This window comes from Lampetra fluviatilis, chromosome 1, assembly GCF_964198595.1.
Source record: "Lampetra fluviatilis chromosome 1, kcLamFluv1.1, whole genome shotgun sequence".
Classification (NCBI taxonomy): domain Eukaryota; kingdom Metazoa; phylum Chordata; class Hyperoartia; order Petromyzontiformes; family Petromyzontidae; genus Lampetra; species Lampetra fluviatilis.
Window position 1 is genome coordinate 30,772,326 of NC_136275.1, and position 15,907 is coordinate 30,788,232.

Genomic DNA, 15,907 nt, shown 5'->3' on the forward strand with positions numbered 1-15,907 from the left:
CTTGCGGCCGTGAAGCGGGAATCGGTTTCGTGGCCAGCGGCAGCGCGCGCAGGAACAGCTGCGCGACCGCCTCCCCTCCCCCTCCCTCCCCTCCTCCTTCCTCCCTCCCCTCACCTCCCTCCCATCCCTCCCTCCCCTCCCTCCCCCTCCCTCCCCCTCCCATCCCTCACCTCCCTCCCCTCCCTCCCCTCCCTCCCCTCACCTCCTCTTTCCCCCTCCCCTCCCATCCCTCCCATCCCTCCCTCCCCTCCCTCCCCTCCCTCCCCTCCCTCCCCCTCCCTGCCCTCCCTCCCCCTCCCTCCCCTCATCTCCTTCCCCCTCCCTTCCCCTTCCTCCCCCTTCCTCCCCTCCCCCTCCCCTCCCTTTCCCTCACCTCCCCCTCCCTCCCCTCACCTCCCTCCCCCTCCCTCCCATCCCACCCCCTCCCTCCCATCCCTCCATCCCCCTGCCTCCCATCCCTCCCTCCCCTCCCTCCCCCCCTCCCCATTCCTCCCCTCCCTCCCCCTCCCTCCCCCTCCCCCCCTCCCCATTCCTCCCCTCCCTCCCCTCACCTCCCCCCTCCCTCCCCCTCCCTCCCCCTCCCTCCTCTCACCTCCCTCCCCCTCTCTCCCCCTCCCTCCCCCTCCCTCCCCTCCCCTCCCTCCCCTCACCTCCTTCCCTCCCCTCACCTCCCTCCCCCTCCCTCCCTCCCCTCCCTCCCCCCCTCCCCCCTCCCTCCCCTCACCTTCCCCCTCCCTCCCCTCCCTCCCCTCACCCCCCTCCCCCTCCCTCCCCCTCCCTCCCCTCACCTCCTTCCCCCTCCCTCCCTCACCTCCCTCCCCCTCCCTCACCTCCCTCCCCCTCCCTCACCTCCCTCCCCTCACCTCCTTCCCTCCCCTCACCTCCCTCCCCCTCCCTCCCTCCCCTCCCTCCCCTCACCTTCCCCCTCCCTCCCCTCCCTCCCCTCACCCCCCCTCCCCCTCCCTCCCCCTCCCTCCCCTCACCTCCTTCCCCCTCCCTCCCCTCACCTCCCTCCCCCTCCCTCCCCCTCCCCTCACCTCCCTCCCATCTCTCCCCTCCCTCCCCCTTCCTCCCCTCCCCTCCCTCCCCTCCCTCTCCTCACCCTCCATCCCCCCACCTCCCCCTTCCTCCCCTTCCCCTCCCTCCCCTCACCTCCCTCCCCCCCTCACCTCCCCCCTTCCCCCCCCTTCCCCTCCCCCAACTCCACTCGCTGGCTCGCAAGCGGCATCAGCGGCAGCAGCGGCTGCTCCTCGTGCAGGCGGAGTCTGGCCGAGTCGGGCGCGCTGTGAGCGCTGTGAGGGAGCCCAGAGGACGAATCCCGCCCCCACTCAGCACCGCGCGGCTCCGCCGAGGTGAGCCTCGCAAATATTGCTCCGTCAGCCACACGCGGGCATCAGCCCTACAGGTTACGCGGCCGTGTTCATGGGGGTGAGGGTGGGTGTGGGGAAGAGTAGACCAAAGAGCTCGAGGGATGGTGGCACGAGAGTGAATGTTAAACCGACTTGGAGCACGTTCAGCGAGGAGGCGGTGTTGCCTCTTGCCTAGACGGCGTTGTTCTGCCCGGGTTCTCGCCTCTATGCGAGGAAAGGCTCGGGCGAAGATTTTGTATTTGATTATACGAAGTAATATAGAGTACAATATATATACTGTATGGTACTCTACTGCACGCCATCCAGATGCATGTGAAGGATATTGTCTGTATAGTGAGTATGCATATGTTGTCTTTACATCAATGAACTCCGCGCGCGATGACATATTATTGAAGGATGTTGAGAGAGTGTGTGTATGTGTGTGTGTACGTCAATTGGTAAGGTGATCCAGAATTAAATGATAGGGCTAGGTGCGTGCAGTGTAATTTCGAAACCGACTACAGAACGAATTGATGATATGGATGATTTAATACGGGATATTCGTAAGGAAAGTGACTGGTGAGCATTCTAGTACAATGTTCTTGAAGGGCTAAAGAGATGAACCTCGTTAAATAATCTTTAACGCTCAAATATGGGCCGTCGAGCAAGCATAAATAATGTTACTCATGGAGCAGGGTTAGTCTAACGTACTAAATGTGTAACAATAAAGTTTACCCTTTCTGGCAATACAACACGAGGTGTTAAGATGTTCAAACACCAAATAGAAACCTTTTGCAAGGCATCAAGTTTGCACTAACCACACGTACTTGTGGTGAACATGAAAACAAAACCTGCTCTGATAATAATAATAGCGGCATTGGCTTTGAAACGGATTGGCCTAAAGAGGGCTGTCTCTGGTGGAGGCCAATCAGTTTAAAAGCCAGTGCCTCTGTTTATATTATTACCAGAGCGTGTTTGTTTGCATGTTCAAGTCGGTGTGGTTAATGCAGACTTGATGCCTTGCAGAAGGTTTCTATTTGGTGTTTTAACATCTTAACACCTCGTGTTGTATGGCCATAAAGGGTAAAACCTATTGTTATATTTCATACTTTGATACTGGCAAAAAAGGTTCCCATGGTACTAAATGTATTTAAGTCTCACGCTAAACACTAATAAAGATCCCATCATCAGTGAACCGAATAATTCGTTTCCCGTAGAAAGTGTGACTAATGACCCATAGACAAATTTGACAAATCGGCTACCGATTACTGCGGCAGCAGTGACGCTTTAGTGTTGGCAGTGCTGCTGTTGTCACCCTGTCTAAGTTAAGTTAATCCTCATCAATCATAACAGAGTGGCACTCCGATCTGCGTTCAGCGATGTGGCTTGACGTGCTCCTTTAGCAATCGGTGGGCTGGCTTTTAGCGAAACTTTGTTTGACTGCGGTAGAGCGACTCGTTTTTAAACAAGGGGCTGCGGACAGTAGGCTACCATCTTGGCAGCAAAGCGGAGGCAGGATAATCGAGACGCAAGCCACTCCAACGGTGGTGTGCATTTAAAATGACTTGTTACTCAGAGCTCCTTTAGAAAATGCCGCCAGCGGTTAATTGGCTGGCATTGCAGGCAATTGTCCTTCAGAACAGGCCCTTGGGTCATTTGCGTTCACTTGTTGCTCCCTGAAGAACCTTGATACTCAGGGTATAGTAAGCAGCGCATGGTTCCTATGTAAACCCATGGTGGGTTTCGCATGGTGACATCAGCTCGCACAGAGGTCAGCCAGGCTGATCGGACCACATTAAATGGAAGCTATTCGGCTATGGGGCATCATCTGCTTGTACCGTCTCTCCTTAACACGTAGGCTTTCGCGACCAATATTTTCCATAATAGAGGTTATTTTGGGTTAGATCGCGTAAGTATAGATGCGTCGTTAAACCCGCCACCACCCGACACAGCCAATTAGTCAGGTCTTTCACGGAAATAAAACATGCCAATTCGTTACTAGTACAGCACACCGGTGTGTTGGAGAGTAAACCCACAACATTTACAATTCGAGTACGACGTTTCGAAAGTAATTACAACCTGCATCATCAGGCGACAGCCAGATTTGTGGAGAAATCCTCCTGTTTCGTTCTTAAATAGAGGGGGATAAATGTGATGTCTTCACTTGTGAGCCAATCAGGTCCGAATGCCGGGGGAGGGGGGGGCGGTTAATGTAGTCACATAAATTACAATTGATATAAAATACCGGTTGGGTTATTCATATTCTATTCTCCTTGTGTAGTTCATATTTAATTCCCTGCAATACAAAACACACAGAAGCTAAGTGGGTATATGCAATGGTATTAATATGTAGCAGAAACTCAAGGTGCCGTAGTGTAATTCTACTGTTGATTTATATGCATTGTTAATGTTCAGATAAAATAAAATGTACGTTTCATTTAATTCAATGTTCTGTGTTGAGTAGTCGTTTGATCAGCAGGAAGCATGTGATGGGGTAAAGTGTGGGTAACTCTGACCTCTTTAAAGACGTCTGGCAAGTGTGGAAGAGTAGGCCAAAACACCCTTTAGATGGACTTTCTAGAGGATGCCCTTCCACCAGCAGTGGTGTGAGCGAGTAATTGCAGGTCTGCACCTTCCTTTACCTCTGTCGTGTTGTGAAGACCATCACATACGAGAGTACACTGTCATGTATATGGCACAAGTCAATGGTGGATAACAATCAACTCGGTAACCAAGTAGCTGCTAGACGAATGTACAAAATCCCAAGGTCCCACCTCTTCTTTCGTATGGCTGATCTAGATACTGAGCAAAAACTGCAATTTCACATTCAGGTGGTCAAGCCAGACAACTGCGTCAGGAGCAGCGGAGTGCATCGCCGGGATGCCTCCTTCGTATTTGTTTATCGGACATTGCGTCGTTATGTGTTGTGTGTCTGTTCTGGGTGACCGCAGTCGCCCACTTGAATGTTTTCCAATTTTGAAGGTCCCACTCACGATGGCCAACATGAAGATCAGGAAGTACCTTACGCGATCCCTGCACCGGCTGCAGAAGGGCCCCGTAGCGTCGGTGTCGGAGCTGCTCTATTGGTACTGCATGAACACCAACACGCACGGGTGCAAGCGCGTCGTCGTGTACGGCAAGAAGAAGCGGGTCTTGTGGTTCCTCATCACCATCATCATGTTGGGCGTCGTCCTCTGGCAGTGGGTGCTTCTCTTCCAGGCGTACCTGTCCTACGGGGTTTCCGTCTCGGTCAACATGGGATTCCAGAGGATGAACTTCCCTGCTGTCACTGTGTGCAACCTGAACGCTTACAGGTAGATTACTGGTGGAGACTGCTTGTGCATTTAGGTGTTAAGTTAAGAGTGCTTCTACTCAAATCATGTATACGCACGAGTGCTTATTTAATTAATCTCAGAAAATTATTATTTCGAATTATTATAGCTACACTTGTTTACCCACAGAGGCTCCACTCTAGTCTCATAATCAGTAGGGGTGATGACTGCTGTGTGTAACCTAAGTTGAGTAGTTTTCAGGTAATATTTCAGCATTGGGATGAAAACTATCCCATGCATTTCAACATCATAATGAGTAACATTCATTTATCGTTAATTGCCGAATTTAAATTGTGAGGAGGTTTCCCATATTGCAATAGTTCATATTTGCTCAAAAACCTGCATTCCAGTGTGTTAGGTGGCGGTGGTGCGATCTGGGGTTTCAACTGCGTGCGTGCCGCTGTACGTTCTGCAGGTACAGCTCCATCAAGGACAAAATCAAGGACCTGGAGGCCTACACACGCGTAGCACTCCAAACCCTGTACAACTACAACGACTCGAGCACTCCGTCACCTTACAACACCTCGTACGCCAAGGCGCCATGGCAGGACATTCCTCTGGTGCTGATCGACAGACGTGACCCCAACCGCACGGTGGTGACGGAGGTGGTGAGCAAGCAGAGCTACCTGATCAACGGCTCCATAGACACCGTGTCCGTGCCACCCGAGAGAGCTGCGACGGAAGCGACCTCGTCGCTCATTCCTCACCTGGGGAAGGACGTGCGGATCGGTTTCCGACTGGTGAGATCATTGAAAAGAAACTCTGCTGTGTCTGCACATGTGCTGTGTGAGTAATTGACATTTATGTCTGGCAGATGTGCAGTAAAGCTGCAGATGACATTGAGACCCACACCGTAGACAACAGATAGTTTCTCATATAGGTACTCTACAAAGTTTCTGAATATACCAAGGGAGTCCAAAAATGTCTGATTCTATGAACCTCATACTGAAATCTTCATGTGGCTGAGAACTGCAAATCACGTGAGTTGGTCACTTGGAGCACCATGGTGGCGAGATGTATACAGGAGGTCGTGGGTTCGATCCCGACCCTGACTAATGTATATTTGGAGTTTGCATGTCTCTCTCCCTGTGTTCGTGTGGATTTTTCTCTGGGTCCTCTGGGTTTTCCCTTCACATTTGGAATCACCAGGCGCCTAGAGTATTTGGCTGCTATAAATTATCACTTGATAAGCCACTTCGTTGAGCTATCATTTGTGGCCAGGTCACTTCTGTAAAAAGAGCTCTTATAGCTCAATGGGCCTGGTAAAAAAAAATGTTTTAGTTTAGTTTCCACTGGTATACGTGGATTTTTTTCACTTGGGCTTCTGCAAGAGCACCTTGGGAGTGTGTCTGGTTCTGCTGCTTAAGGCGATGGCCCTGGGCCAGGTCCCACTTTGGCAGAGTTTTCCTGTTTCATTCAACATTTCAAATGAGCCGCATCTACACCAAGCCACTTTTCAATCGCCCAGAAAACGCATGCTGCAGTTTAACCATCCCTGGAATATATACCGCTCACGCCACTGGCACCTTCGATTAGCACCGGTGGCTACGTACAATGCGAAAGAAGATCAACATATACACGTACATACATATGTAGTGACATAGAATCGGTCAAGTAGCAGCATAGCGCTGGCTGCTGGCAGGCAAGGAAATCTGCAGCTTACAGCAGCCCTGACTGTCAGCAGGCCACGTGATAGACCAGAGAGGGATTTAGGGGAAAGCTTACGGAAGGGGCACATCGAGAACCCATTAGTAGGTTCCAGAAGGGGGTGTGGCCAGGGGCGGAGCCAGGCAACGCCGACAGTAAAAGAGGGGCCCCGGGAGGGGACCTCGTGGCCGTCGTGTGGAGTGGGGTCCCCGTCGCGCTGCTGGAGTCTTCACCATCGTCGCCGTCTTCACCGTCTCGGCGTTGCCAGTCATGCAGTCTACCAGCTGTCCTGACTGGGAGCCGTAGTTACGAAGTGTTAACTATTAGGCCGTGTTAATAAACAGAGCGCCTCCTACTCTTCGTGTCTCTGGGTCAAGCACTACACGTACATACGGCAGAGGGACCTCCACTAGAGGCAACTGTTAGGGAGCCCCCTCTGAGAGAGTATTTAGTTTATTCCTAGAGCGCCCCCCCAAGAGAGTATTTAGTATTTTCGTCCACGCTGACTAGACATCTTTGAAGAGATGGGAGTACCAACACTTTACCACACCACACCACACGTGATGTGGCACATTTTGCCAAGGTGACAACTTCATTTGTTTGCCTGTGTTGGGTGGTGGAGGGTACATAGCTCTAATTGACACAATACCCGCACAATCTAACCCGCAAAACGAATCCCGAACCGTATCATGCAAGTCTATGGCACAGTTGTGCCATAGGCCTAGGCTTACTGACGATTATTGTCCGAGTTTGGTCTACAGTGGGAAATGTGGCAACCCTTTTGGAGCTACAGCGTGCTGTCCTGTTTCTTTAGTGCGACACTGCAGGTGATAAGTGCTTTTACAGCGAGTACCTTTCGGGGATGACTGCTGTGAAGCAGTGGTTCCACTTCAACCTGCTGAGCCTGCTGGGAGAGCTCTCCAACGAGGAGAAATCGAACCTGAGCTCCAGTGGCGATGAACTTATCCGATCGTGTCTCTTCAGCAACGACGCGTGCAATGCCACGTGAGACATCTTCTTCCCATTGCACATCGTCCCCAAAGCAGTCTGAATGCAATTAATCGAATTGGCTTTCTTTAAACAATATATTGAAATGTCGGCTTGTCACAATACACAATTGTGCATTGGCTTGCGCAAAGCTAACAATGTTTTACGACTGCATGAAAATAATTTTCCACGTTAATTCTTATTTTCTTGGCAATGTTTTTTTCACGTTCAATGAGCAGAAACTTCACAACCTTATACCACCCAATGTACGGCAACTGCTTCATCTTCAACTGGGGTGAAAACGAAACGGTGATGCAGGTGTCCAACCCTGGGGTTGAGTACGGTGAGTTTTTTTTTTACAAGCGTCTGGCCTGTGCAACAATATATTTATTGAATTGCATTGTAACGGAACTACGGGGTTGAGAAGCGGAAGAGTGGTGAGTGAGATGCACGATTAACCCAGCGACCTTAGTTCAATTCCCGGCTGGGGCTAACATGCGTGACACGAGCAGGGCTTAATTTCTCACTCAGTCTTTTCTAGAACGCTGCTAGGCTGCCTTGGATTCAGGATTATTGGCATAAGGCACTACCACGAGAAAGTATGTCTCTCCATATAATAATCCTATATTGCTGTACCCTATATTCCTACACACCACCAACACATTATCACGAGGACTAAATAAGGTGAGATGGGAATTGTTATCCAGACCCAGTCCTGCCCCCCCCTCTATCCTGTCCTTTTCACAAACCTGCACTGACCAGTGTGGTGGAATATGGGTCGGCCTTCTCCCTTTGGTGGATTAAGAACAGCTGGGATTGTAAAGCATTTGCCCTCTGGTGTGGACTCAAAATGTTGTCTTTCAGGTTTGAAACTGGTGCTCAGCATTGATCAAGATGAATACATCCCATTCTTGACCACAATCGCGGGAGCTGTAATCATGCTGCATGATCAGAACACTTACCCCTTCCTCAGCAACCAGGGTTTCTTCGTCAAGACCGGTGCTGAGACCTCTGTGGGGATTGAAGTGGTAAGGAACACAAAAGTAAAAAGAAGAAACACAGATGAATGGCGCTGTACACAACGTTTTTAAATAATTGAGATATAACATTGAAAAAAAACATTGAAAAAAATATATACACATTATTTTGTGGTGATGCTGCGTTGGCAGCAGTGCATGAGCATAATTAACAACAACAGCAGCAGCAACAACAACACAAACAAAATATTCGTCAATAACCCTGCTTGGAAGAGGATAAAGATAACATAGGCAACGTTTTGGGCAATGGCCCTTCTGCATGTCAGCTGATGATCGCATCTGATTTCATAATCCTCCTCTCCAGGGTCAACTACAAAGACAAGGTGCTCCATACAGCGACTGCACCATGGACGGCACAGATCTGCCAATTACAAATCTTTACAACGGCACTGCCTACAGTGTTCAGGTACGTGCTGAGCACGTGAGACATTCTCAAGTAATTTTGGTGTTTTTGACTGCCTTTATTGCTTGTGAGCTCTGGTCATCCTCAGAGTGTTTTTTGGCTGGCCATCAAACAAAGATGGTCATCAAACAAAGATGGTCACTGCATCGCGCGCTTATAGATACGCTTCTGTGGCCATCTGGAGTGCTGTTCCGACATTAGAAAGCCACTGGAGCTTTGCACTTTTCAATCTTGATTGAAAACTCATATCTTTAGAACTGCTTTTTGTGGTTAGTTTGTTGTCTTTCCACCACACATCCGATTAGCATGGTGCTAGAGTTCAACAAACATACATTCTTCTCAGGCCACATTGCGATACATTTTACCATGTGTCAGTGGTGATTGATACTTCCAGGAAGATTACATCTATCAAGAAATTCGGCTTCACTGCGTAATTTACTACTGGGCAGAACAGCAGCAGAGGTTTACATTTAGAAGGTTATGAGTTCAAATCCCAGTTGGAGGGTCGACTCAAGTCATCATTCCTCTGAGGTCTATAAAACGTAGACTGGTTTGTGGAAAGTCAACAGTAGTTGTCCAATGAACATACTGTCCACCGATATAAGAATGTGGAATTCCCATCACTGGCTCAAGGCTATAAACGGAAGAGGAGCACCACTACATGATTAGTTGAGCAAAAAAACAACTTTTTAATTGGCATAACACCAAACGCATGAAGGTAAATGTTAATAATTTGCGCTTGTGCATGGCCAACCGTGCTAATCAGAGTTGTGAATCGGAGTTGCGGAGGAAGGACCACAAACTGATTGCATGCTTGTTTATGTTTCCCCCCCCTGTCTTGTTTCAACAGGCCTGCCTGCGCTCCTGCTTTCAGACCAAGATGATCGAGATGTGTGGCTGCGGCTATTACCTGTACCCTCTGCCCCCAGGGGAGAAGTACTGCCAGAACCAGAACTTCACTGGCTGGCGTAAGCTGCGAGAGTTGCTCGCCCCCCACATTGTGCTACTCGATACATGCATAGCCAACGTGCAAAGGAAAGTCTTACGACGTATGTTTTTTTGTGTGTGTGTACCCTGTAGGATACTGCTATTACAAGCTGTACGACCAGTTTGTTGAAGAAGATATGGACTGTTACACCATCTGCAAGCAACCGTGCATGTAAGAAGAGTAACCGAGTACACCACAATGTCGTGTAGCCGACTTGCTGGGGACTGAGGTATAGGCGGATATGTGATCAGGTCGGATCTGTGAACATCTGTAGAAAATGACGGTTATACCGTAATCCACAAATTCCGCACTGGGTGTGCTTGGTTAATTGATCAGGACGGAGGAACGTACGTATTTATATTGAACTTATTTCATACCGTAAGTAGCCAGCCATGTTAATCAGAGGTGCAGATGAGTTTGAACAGCATTTAACTTAAAACACATCACACGTCTACCAATAGCTGTGCCATCGATGACTTAGCCGACTGAACAATACATGTGCAAATGGGAATGTTATCGGACTGTGCTGTGATGTGACCAATAGATGTCAGTACAGCAATGGAATATTGAATCCATCTGTGTTCCTGCCATATGCAAATCACTCATTGATGGCATTGAACAAACACCTGAATGCATGAGCTTCACAAACAAGATGTCTTTAGACTCAGTGAGGCCTTCCTGGTTAAATAAAGAACGTGATTATTTACAATATCCTTCACATTTAACAAACTACAATACTCAAGAAATATGGTAATTTTCTGCTGTACAGATATGCCTACGTATTGACCACTAGAAAATCCATCCAAGCTGTGCAACAATGATACATTGTTTCAAAATTATACAAAAATAATACTTAATATATTATGACAGTCTCCTTTAAACATGTTTTCTTGCTCCTTAACGCGCAGTGAAAGTGAATACAAAATGAGCATCAGCATGTCAGACTGGCCCTCGCAATCTTCGGAGGTAAATGCATATTTCCATTACGCATTATCATACTACTATTTAAAATGACATATGCGTCAAGTTTCTTGGCTGGCTGCTGGCTGGGATCCTCTCCACCCCAACAATCGTTCTATTGTTCAGGGCTGCCGAGTCATTATCACCGAAACTAGCTGGGTAACTGGATAAACCGGATTTTCCGTGTACCAAACATCGAATTTAACTGGTGGTATAATTTTGAAATACGTAGAATACATCCATAATACAGGTTTTTTTGGTTAGATCGCGTAAATATAAATGTGGTGTTAAACCGGCCACCACCCAACACAACCAATTATTAAGATTTGTCACGTAAAACAGAACATGCCGATTCGTTACTAGTACAGCACACCGATGTGTTATTCGTAACGAATTGGGATGTTCTGTTTACGTAACAAACCTTACTAAGTGGCTGTCGGGTTGTGGTGGGTTTAACGACACATATTTACATTATCTAACCCAAAAAAACCTGCATTATGGATGATATTGGTCTCAAAAGCCGACGTGTTAAACTGACACAGAATAGATATTGACACCAAAAAAGGTGGGAGGAATAAATTCAGAAGACTGACCGTGGCTCATTTGATGAAATTGTTCTAATTTTCAATTTGTGCACCTAATAATGTAATTGTTTCGCAAGGATATTCTTGAAATTCTATTAACTTTGGCATTAATGTTATAAAAAATATAGTTTTTAGTGCTCCGAGTACAGACTTGTGAGAAGAGTATTAAAATTAAAATGTGCGGATGTTTTTTTTTATTTTCAGTTGCATAGCAACGGGGTTCGCTGCTTGTTATTTGTAAAAAGAAAAAATGCCCTGATCATTCTTCTGCAGTGTCTAACTAAAGAATTGTATTTTGCAGGATTGGATTTTCCATATCTTATCAAAGGAAAGAAAGCACAATGTCAGCAGGTAATAAATACAAAGAGTGTGCCAATGAAAAAGTGTGGTACTTTATAAATGCTCCAATTAGCTTGTGTTGATGAAAACCAACCACACTCGCCCAAGGAGTTAATTGTTTACTAAGCCTCTTGATGCCTGTTCTAATGATAATACTGGTAGGAACCTCCTGGTTACACCAGCCCACAGGGGATTATTGTGTCCGTCCGTCGTGCAGGGAGGGGCTGGGTGGGGAGGGGAGGGTGGGGTGGGGAGGGGCCGGTCGGGGAGGGTGGGGAGGGGTTGGGCGAGGAGGGTGGGGAGGGGCTGGGCGGGGAGGGTGGGGAGGGGCTGGGTGGGGAGGGTGGGGAGGGGCTGGGTGGGGAGGGGGAGGGTGGGGAGGGGCTGGGTGGGGAGGGTGGGGAGGGGTTGGGCGAGGAGGGTGGGGAGGGGCTGGGCGGGGAGGGTGGGGAGGGGCTGGGTGGGGAGGGTGGGGAGGGGAGGGTGGGGAGGGGCTGGGTGGGGAGGGTGGGGAGGGGCTGGGTGGGGAGGGGGAGGGTGGGGAGGGGCTGGGTGGGGAGGGGGAGGGTGGGGAGGGGCTGGGTGGGGAGGGGGAGGGTGGGGAGGGGCTGGGAGGGGAGGGTGGGGAGGTGAGGGTGGGGAGGGGCTGGGTGGGGAGGGGCTGGGTGGGGAGGGTGGGGAGGGGCTGGGCGGGGAGGGTGGGGAGGGGCTGGGGGGGGAGGGTGGGAGGGGCTGGGCGGGGAGGGTGGGGAGGGGCTGGGTGGGGAGGGGCTGGGTGGGGAGGGTGGGAAGGGGCTGGGTGGGGAGGGTGGGAAGGGGCTGGGCGGGGAGGGTGGGGAGGGGCTGGGCGGGGAGGGTGGGGAGGGGCTGGGCGGGGAGGGTGGGGAGGGGCTGGGCGGGGAGGGTGGGGAGGGGCTGGGCGGGGAGGGTGGGGAGGGGCTGGGCGGGGAGGGTGGGGAGGGGCTGGGCGGGGAGGGTGGGGAGGGGCTGGGCGGGGAGGGTGGGGAGGGGCTGGGCGGGGAGGGTGGGGAGGGGCTGGGCGGGGAGGGTGGGGAGGGGCTGGGTGGGGAGCGGCTGGGTGGGGAGGATGGGGAGGGACTGGGCGGGGAGGGGCTGGGCGGGGAGGGTGGGGAGGGGCTGGGCGGGGAGGGTGGGGAGGGGCTGGGCGGGGAGGGTGGGGAGGGGCTGGGCGGGGAGGGTGGGGAGGGGCTGGGCGGGGAGGGTGGGGAGGGGCTGGGCGGGGAGGGTGGGGAGGGGCTGGGCGGGGAGGGGCTGGGCGGGGAGGGTGGGGAGGGGCTGGGCGGGGAGGGTGGGGAGGGGCTGGGCGGGGAGGGTGGGGAGGGGCTGGGCGGGGAGGGGCTGGGTGGGGAGGGTGGCGAGGGGCTGGGTGGGGAGGGTGGGTAGGGACTGGGTGGGGGGTGGGAGGGGTGGGGCTGGGTGGGGAAGGGCTGGTCACCCCGTGGTGCCTTTATAAAACTCAACGTTTAACCTACTCACGCCAGCTTGTGCCCGCCCTCACAGTCGGGCATATTTGCGGAATACACCACGCCGCCGTTGACCCTGGCCATTGACCGAGCAACCCAGCGTTCCTACCAGCTCCCTCCGCAGAAATGATAATAATCGCACAGCCTCCAAGAAAACAAAATTTTAGATGTGAGAGACAGTCTTGCCTTTTATTAATTAACATGGAGTTTCCCTTTATATATGGAAATAACGAAATATGCATTCGTCAAATGTTCACAGAACTGCTCTTTTCCATCATTATGTGGAGGAAATAAATTCAAATGATTGGAGAGGGAATTGTGGGTAATTGGATGCCTCTCCGCAATGTACTTGGGACAGTTTTGTGGGTGACAGTGGATAATAGGAAGAATAGGGCCACGGGTACTAGGAGTTTTATGAACCTTTCCACTACCATGGGAAACAGCAGTGGTGGGTAATAGGGTCGCGGATCACAGGAGGTCTGTAGAATATAAACTGTCAAATGATGAATGTGATAAAACTTCAATCTCGTCTACTAAGTTGGATATTTAACCGAAAACAGGAAAAGTGTTGCATCTTGTAATGTGTAATATTTAAATAGTTTATCTCACAGCATTAACACAAACACTGATTCTGCCTTACGCCTTTGCCTTTAGGCAGGACATAATAAAGGTGAACTTGTTCTTTCAAGAATTCAACTCCATGACAACATCTGAGTCGCCAGCACAAACGGTGAATTCTTGATTGTAACGTTAAGGAGCACCTTGGCATGTTTATGGATGTAAACGTCTTCCGCAGGTGTTGCTTGCATCAAACCATCCATGCGGGATTCACTTATTTGCATGAGCTGTACATGATGTGGAAATGTTAAATTTCAGTGAATGCAGTGCGAAACAACCAATGTCTGTATCCCCCACGCAAACAAAAATGTGCAAGCAAAACATGAAAAAGATTATAAACTACAAATAAGACACTCAAAATGAGAGACAGGAATGGCATTTTGAATTGCAGCCCTGAGTTGTGACAAGTCATCGAATTGGTGGGGATGTGAATCAATACGTGCATGGGCAATATCGATAATTAACTATTTCTACTGTGTATACAAATGCAAAGGCCTCTCCATTATATTGGTCATGGGGGAAGTTTGACCATAGTCACCAACTAGAGAATGTCAGAACCATTCCTGCTCCCCCCCCCCCCACACTTCACTAACTCGCACTAACCATGGTGGTGAAGTGTGGGCAAACTTACCGCATATCTGACACAACGTGGAGAGATTTTCATCCAGCAATGGATTGTACACGACAAATACTGTAACACGTGCGTACGAGACGCATCACTCTAGATTTCACACCGTCGCCCGCCGTCAACCTCCCCCCGCTTGCAGATCGTGACCCTGCTGTCCAACCTGGGCGGGCAGTTTGGTTTCTGGATGGGCGGCTCGGTGCTGTGCATCATCGAGTTCATCGAGATCATCATCGACTGCGTGTGGATCGGCATCATCAAGGCGTCGCACGACGTGCGCGAACGCCGCAAGACGAGCCGCAAGCCACGCTACTCGGACGAGCCGCCCACACTCTCTTCCATCGTTCAGGGCCAGGGGAACTCGGGCTTCGAGATGGAGGAGCGAGAGCCACCCAGGGAGGCTCCCGACGTGAACGGCAGCGCGGCACAGCCTCCGACAGCGGTAGCGGAGCAGCAGGACGTGCCGGGCACTCCGCCGCCGCACTACGACACGCTGCGCATCAGCAAGACCGAGCTGCACGACGAGATCAATTCGGACGACGATAGCGAATTCGTCGGTTAGGCCCCAAGCGCTTCACTAGTGATGACCGATCGAGCGGGGAGGGCGGGCGGGGTGTGTTATTGGTGCTTTGGAATGTAAAAAAAAGTAAAATGTTTTGGCTCGGAGGTCACGAGTGTTGAGCCAGCACCGTTGAACACCTGAGTTTTAATCCGGGTCGCCAGCCTCCCGTGACTAAGTCCGGTTCTTGAGTGTAGTGAGTTGAGGTTCTCGGCCTGGTCAACAATGACTACGCAAAATATCCATCATATTTGTATGTATGTACGTTGAACTTCTTTCACACCGTACGTAGCGAACCGTGCTCATCGGAGGTCCGGGGGAAGGACGACAAACTAAACACAAAAAGCAAATCTATGGTTCTGTTCTTTCAGCTCTGAGAATTAAAATATCGGTTGGCCTCGCATGTGACAACATTGCTCCCATATGCAGCGGGATGGGTCACTTGAAGGGCCCGCTCATCCACTGCTGGATGAACAGGCCCATCCACTACAAAAACGAATGTTTTAACCAATGGAGTAAAGTGACTGTAAGGTGCAATATTATGAAGTAATTTCAATCAGCCCTATAAAAAATGGTGATTAACCATTATATCACAAAATACATATTCACATATAAGCATGGTAAATTAGAAATAATATGTTATAGTAGGCTGATTTGCCTGTCATTTTCTATTTGTAGCCAATATAATAGCCTTAGTCGATGCTGCCCATGTGTTTGCAGACAAATATGCCCAGTGCAGACAGGAGTTTAAGGTTTTCGTTGCAAACCACTGCTATGTATCCTTTGTGTGTTTTTGTATGTCAGTAGGACTAATGTAAGAAATCATTAACATGTTCTGTGAATCATCTAATATTTTTTTTATTGTTGAGCATTTCGACCGTCCAGAATACAGCCAACCAGTCTCAGGTACTCGAGCCAGCCCCTGGGCCTTAGGTCGTCTGGAATGCCCCTGCTCAGATCTCTTGGCCTGGCCTCGGGGGCCTGGCCTCGATCCG

General features: G+C 50.4%; 1 protein-coding gene across 1 annotated transcript; it reads left to right on the plus strand.

The window, feature by feature from the left end:
- The first annotated feature begins 1,251 nt into the window (after window positions 1-1,251).
- On the plus strand, window positions 1,252-14,930 carry LOC144940699 (epithelial sodium channel subunit beta-like). Its single transcript, XM_078867066.1, has 13 exons — window positions 1,252-1,352; window positions 4,332-4,663; window positions 5,097-5,421; window positions 7,143-7,333; window positions 7,555-7,658; window positions 8,180-8,343; window positions 8,657-8,758; window positions 9,606-9,723; window positions 9,836-9,914; window positions 10,652-10,709; window positions 11,589-11,638; window positions 13,765-13,840; window positions 14,496-14,930. The coding sequence occupies exons 2-13, from the start codon at window positions 4,344-4,346 to the stop codon at window positions 14,913-14,915; spliced, it is 2,007 nt and encodes a 668-aa protein (XP_078723192.1). The 5' UTR covers window positions 1,252-1,352; window positions 4,332-4,343; the 3' UTR covers window positions 14,916-14,930.
- The last annotated feature ends 977 nt before the right edge of the window (window positions 14,931-15,907 follow it).

What these genes read in the sequence shown, in the direction of transcription:
- LOC144940699 (XM_078867066.1), top strand. Translation starts at nt 4,344, where the DNA reads ATGGCCAACATGAAGATCAGGAAGTACCTTACGCGATCCCTGCACCGG. An exon ending in TGCAACCTGAACGCTTACAG is followed by an intron (nt 4,664 to 5,096) that starts GTAGATTACTGG and finishes TACGTTCTGCAG; the next exon opens with GTACAGCTCCATCAAGGACA. An exon ending in AGAAAGCACAATGTCAGCAG is followed by an intron (nt 11,639 to 13,764) that starts GTAATAAATACA and finishes CTTTGCCTTTAG; the next exon opens with GCAGGACATAATAAAGGTGA.